Raw genomic sequence first — 5,824 nt, forward strand, 5'->3', positions numbered from 1 at the left:
CTGAGCCCCCTCTACCAGCACACCGAGGCTGGTCAAGTCACCTCCAGGGCCAGCGCTAAATCTGGCCCACCTTCCAGACCATGTCCTTAGGAAATGAGGGCCACACTGGACTTCCAGGGTCCTGGGCAGAGCCAGAGAGACCCTCTCTGGGATTCTTGTAAAGCAGGCTGTCCACAGGACCCCAGGAAATCCATGTTCCTCCTTCTTCATGCTCAGGGCTCCGTACACAGCAGGTACTCAGTCGTGCTTGTGGAATGTAGAGGAAGACCCAGCCCTGGGGCTGGGGAGAGAGACAGCAGAGCAAAGGCCTGGAAGAGTCAGCCTGTAGGCTAGGTAGGTCAGAGAGACCAGCTGGGTCCTGAGCTCCTTCCTGGGGGGAGAGAACCAGCCCAGGCAGTAGGCAGGCCGAACACCAGCCTCTGCTCCTGACGGCCGTGGGCAGGCCCTGGGGAAGGCTCGGTGGGCCCCGCAGCACGGACCCCACAGCCCGGCACCACTCCCCCAGTTTCCAGAGCAGGAAACCGAGACACAGAGGAGGTAACAGCCCCAACACAGATCCAGGGCTGGAGCCTGTCAGCTGCCCCCCCCCACCTCCCACCTTCTCTGGCTCTCAGCTGCCGGGAAGTCAGTGGGGATGGAGAAAGGGGGGAGGAGAAAAGGAGGAGGGAGAGGGGAGAGGATGAGAGGGAGGGCTGGAGGGGGAGAGGGATGGCAGGAGGGAAGGTGCTCAGAGGGAATGAGAGGCAGGTTTCTAACCCTTCAGGCGAGCATCCATCCAAATGAATGAACCACAAAGGTTTCATTCCCCCAGCCCCTCGGAGCCCCATGGGAGGCGCAGTCGGAGGCCAGACCAGAGAAGCCTCGAAGTGGGTTCAGAGAGGAAGCTAAGCCTCTGGGCCCAAACCCAGGGCCTAGAGCTGCTCTGAGCGGCTGGCTCCGCAGCCTCTTCGCTTGCACCTTGCACACTCACCTGCAGGCTCGCGCGTGCGCTGGAAGGTCTGGCCTGGGAAGCACAGGTAGAGCTCTGAAAGGGCAGCAGAGGGAGAGCTGGGGGAGCAGGCAGCCACCCCGGCCAGGCGAGCGAGCACCGAGCAGCCCTCCCATCCTCCCCAGGCCCGGGGCGATCCACTTACTCTGCCGAAGGCCCTTCCTACAGGCCCTCCAGTGGAACAAGAGGAAGGTGCAGGAGACAAGGAGCAGTACCAGCACCAGGGTCACCAGGAGCACAGTTCCTGAAACAGAGAGGGCCCTGCAAGCTCTGCCCACGCCCTGCAGCCAGCACCAGGGCAGCCCAGCCTGGACAGGGGACCTGACTCCCTGGGGCTGACTGTGCCCCATCCATGCTGAGACCCAGCCCCGCCCCCTACCTGCCCCTCCCTTGACTCCAGGTGGCCCATCAGGGCTGACTAGATACAGATGGTTTAGAGAGGAGCAAACTACTCCTAAACCAAAACACACAGAGTGGAACTGTGCCCTGTAGGGCTTCTTGTTCACCAGGCCTTTCTTCCGTGGCACCACTGAGTGGGTCAGAACCCCCAGCCTCTGGGTTAGCAGTCAGACAAACGGTGACCACCACCCAGGGCCCGTTGCCACCAAACCGGTTTCGACGCAGGGCAGCCCCACAGCCCCATGTGCCACAGCCGCTTCAAATGGCGGCTTTTCCTGAAGTGACCGCCAGGGCTTTCTTCCGAGGTGCCTCTGGGGGGAACTCAAACCAAATGACCTTTCTTGTGGTCAGCAGCCAGGTGTTTAACTATGTGCCCCACCCAGGGACTCCAAGGGTCTCCCTAAAGCAGCGGTTCTCAACCGTCCTCCCGCCTCGACCCTTTCATACAGTTCCTCATGTGGGGGTGACCCCCGACCATAAAATTATTTTCGTTCCTACTTCATAACTGTAATTTTGCTACTGTGATGAATCATCATGTAAATATCTGATAACCATATTTTCATGGTTACAAATTGAACATAATTAAAGCATAGTGATTCATCACAAAACAATCTCATTATATATTGTGAAATATTTCTTTCTAATGACAAATAAGTGAAATCGTGTCTTGAAGCATGATGTAGCATGGGTAACAGTCTTCACGCCGGGTACTCATGTGGGCGTATCTGTATGTGGGCAGACCCGCCTGGAGATGGATAGAGGAGCGCTGTCTCAGTTCCTAAGACCACCAGATGATCTTAGCTGACCCCTGTGAAAGGGTTCTTCGACTCCCAAAGGGTCACGATCCACAGGTTGAGGACTGCTACCCTAAAGCCAAAACCAATCGCTATTGATTCGATCCTGGCATCCTGGAAAGGCAGAGTGGCACTGCCCTTTTGGAATGCTGAGACTGTAAATCTTTGTGGGCATAAAATCTGCCTCCAAGGAGTACCACCTGGTGGTTTTGAACTGCAGACCTTGTGGTTAGCAGCCCATCACATAATGCACAACGCCGCCATCTCTAGAGAGTGATAAACGGAGGAGCCAAGAAGGAAGAAAGGATTGAGTCAGCAAGGACTGAGCCTGGGGCTTCTATGGAAGGCACAGGGCGGTGAGCAGCCCGGGCAGCTGGCGGCATCAGACGTGGCAAAGGTCCGGGTCAGGCAGGCAGCACTGCGAGGGTGATTATGTGAAGGAGTGCACGGGACACTCCTGGCATTGCTATGCAGGTCACAGCTCCCAGACCCTATGCTCCATGAGGGCTGGCGTCTGGCCTGGCCTGCACGCAGTGCCTGCAGGGAACAAACCGACAATCCTATGCTGTCGGCACCACGCCAAAGCTAACTCACCGCCACCCGTGGCTTCTGAAACATCAGGAAACTCAAGGTTGGTGGTTCAAACTCACCTCAGGAGCAAGTTCAGGCTATCTGATCTAGTGAAGACTTCAAGCTTTGGAAACACTATGTAGGGTTCCTGTGAGTCAGACCGACTGAATGGCGGTAGATGACCCCATAGGACGGTAGATGACCCCATAGGACAGAGCAGAACTGCCCCTGTGGGTGTCCCAGACTTTTACACCCTTAGGAGAGCAGGTAGCGGACAGGGGCTGGTGAGTTCAACCTGCGGATCTTGCAGTGAGTATCTCAGTCGGTGACCCACATGCTACCAGGGCTCCTGGAGGCACTATTAGCATCTCGTTTTATAACTGAGGGGAGACTAAGCCTCACAGAAGTTAAATGTCTTCCTTGCCCAAGGGCAACTGCAGTCAAGACCCCATCCCCAGGGAGCTGATCTCAGGGGCTCACGTGGGAAGAGAAGGCTTTGGAAACGATGATGGCGGCATATGTGCAAATGTGCTTGACACCCTGGATGAATGTGTGGACTGTGATAAGAGATGTAAGAGCCCCCAATCAAAGTATTTTAAAAAACACACAATAAACAAACAAACAAACAAATGAGACCCCGTCCCTGCCAGGCGGATTTGGATGTCTTTCCTCACATCTGAGTACCTAGCTTTTTCTCCCTTTTTTCTCTTTTGATCACTTGTTTAGGTCGTCTACCTAGTTATTGTATTTAAACTCCATGGCTTAGGTACTTAAAAACACACACAAACGAATCCATGCCAGGTGAGTGCTTCTCAAACACGAAGGTGAACACAGATCTCTGGAGTTCTTGTTAAAATGCAGGTTCTGAGTCCATAGTTCTGAGGTGGAACAGAAACTTGGTTTTTCCAACACACAGGTGGTTAAACACCCAATTCTTAGCCGGAAGGTTGGCGGTTCAAACGCACCCAGAGGTGCCTCAAGACGAGCTTGACAATCGGCTTCTGAACCGTTGCTGCCTTGAAAAGCTAAGGAGCACACAGAGCCGCTGCAAGTCGATTTCCACGCCTGCAAACCAGCTCCCAGGCGGTGGTGAGAGGCAGGTCCACGGATGCGCTTTAAGAACGACAGTTCTGGCCTAGGGAAGTATCGCCACCTAGTGGCTGTCACCATAATCGCAAGTCCTAACGTGAATTGCCCAACATTTAATGGGTGCTAACCAAAGACCAAGCTCCCTATCACAGAGCCAACTCCGACTCCGGGCAACCCGAGGACAGGGTGGAACTGCCTCTGGGTTTCCAAGACAAATGCTTTACACCTGTGTAGAAACCCTCATCCCCTCCCAAAGGCCAACTGGTGGTTTTGAACTGCTAACCTTGCAGTTAGAACCACTACATCACCAGGGCTCCAGCACTAAGATGAGGCTTTTTGCTCCCATAAAAAGTGACAGTCACTGAAACCCACAGGGCAAGTCTAACCTGTCCCACAGGGTCGCTGTCCCATAGGGTCGCTGTGTCCGAATCAACTCCATGGCAGTGTGAGTGTGGTTTGTTGTTTAATAATGCTGGGCTGTGAGGAAGGAGCTTTGATAGTGTAGTGGTCATGAGTAGGGATGTGATCCGCATGGTAGGCAGTTCAAAACCACCAGCAGCTCCTCAGTAGAAAGACTGGACTTTCTATCCCTGTAAACAGTTACCGTCTTGGAAACCCACAGGGAGTGGCTATGTGTCAGCACTGACTCCCGGCTGTGAGTTTGGTTTGGTTGATGCTGTGGGGAGCCCCGGTGACTTAGTGGTTACACATTGGGCTGTGATCAGCAAGGCCCAAAGATCAAGACCACCAGCTGCTCCTTAGGAGAAACACAGGGCTTTCTACTCCGATAAACAGTTACAGGATCAGAAAATCACAGGGACAGTTCTACCCTGCCCAATCAGGTCAACTCAGTGGCAGGGAGTTTGGCTTTGGTTTGGTGCTGTCAGGGAAACATCAGGAAACTCAACGTTGGTGGTTCAAACTCACCTCAGGAACAAGTTCAAGTATCTGATCCAGTGAAGACTTCAAGCTTTAGAAACACTATGTAAGGTTCCTGTGAGTCAGACCGACTCAATGACGGTAGACGTCGGGTAGCAAGCCCGGGCAGGAGCCCTGTAGAGCCTGGCTCCTACCTGAAAGATCGGGCTTAGAACCCACAGAGTAGGAGAAAGATTACAGCCTCAACAGTCCTATGGAGCAGAAAGACCTGATGCTGCACTTCCAGGAAACTCCACCATCGTCAAACCCCGAGAGCACAAGTCTCCACTCACACACAGGATTGCCAAGAGTCAGGTCAATGCCATGCCAGCTGATCTTCAATGGACCGTTTATAGCCACTGCCTGCGACGTGTGAGGTACACAGCAAGCTGCTGACAGCCCTGGTCATAACTCATGACGCTGGCCCCAGCCCTGGTGGTCTCTGCCACACGGATTGACAGAAGAGAAAACAGAGGACCTAAGCCATTAACAACCAGCCCAAGGCCATGCTGCCACTCAACACACATTTTCTGAATTGCAACTATGGGTCACAGGAATGAAAGGATGAATAAAATCCTTGCACAAGAATTAGGGAATTGTCACTAGCCAGAGGCATAGCTGCAAATGAAAAACAAACAAACATAAAAACCCAGAAATCTCTGAGGTCCCCATGCTGTCCACAAATGGTAGAGGCTGCCGCCGCAGGAGAAGGACTTCCTCCCTACTTGGGGGGTGGGGGTGGGGGAGTGGTTGGCAGTCATTACCTGCATCTGGAACGGACTTCCCCGTGGAGGAGCGAACAGAAGTACTGGTGGAAAAGAAGGTGTCTTCCCAGCCATGAGTGGTGCTCAGGATAGCAGTGATGCCACTGTGAGGGAAACCAGAGACAGGACTTGCCATGGAGACGGAGATGATGGAGGTGGAGGAGATGGGGATGATGGAGATGATGGAGGTGGAGGAGATGGGGATGATGGAGATGATGGAGGTGGAGGAGATGGAGATGATGGAGGTGGAGGAGATGGGGATGATGGAGATGGAGATGATGGAGATGATGGAGATGATGGAG

General features: G+C 53.8%; 1 protein-coding gene across 1 annotated transcript in view; it reads right to left on the reverse strand.

The window, feature by feature from the left end:
* Positions 1-5,824, reverse strand: part of TNFRSF8 (TNF receptor superfamily member 8) — a 92,157-nt gene that overhangs the window by 16,228 nt on the left and 70,105 nt on the right. The window contains exons 13-14 of the mRNA XM_045299197.1: positions 1,134-1,232; positions 971-1,024 (exon numbers count right to left, since the gene is read on the reverse strand). Coding sequence (XP_045155132.1) covers positions 971-1,024; positions 1,134-1,232 — 153 coding nt within the window. The remainder of the gene's footprint in view (positions 1-970; positions 1,025-1,133; positions 1,233-5,824) is intronic.

The sequence above is a fragment of the Echinops telfairi genome, unplaced genomic scaffold (assembly GCF_000313985.2).
Source record: "Echinops telfairi isolate 266 unplaced genomic scaffold, ASM31398v2 ScPeMD7_7457;HRSCAF=8495, whole genome shotgun sequence".
Taxonomy (NCBI): domain Eukaryota; kingdom Metazoa; phylum Chordata; class Mammalia; order Afrosoricida; family Tenrecidae; genus Echinops; species Echinops telfairi.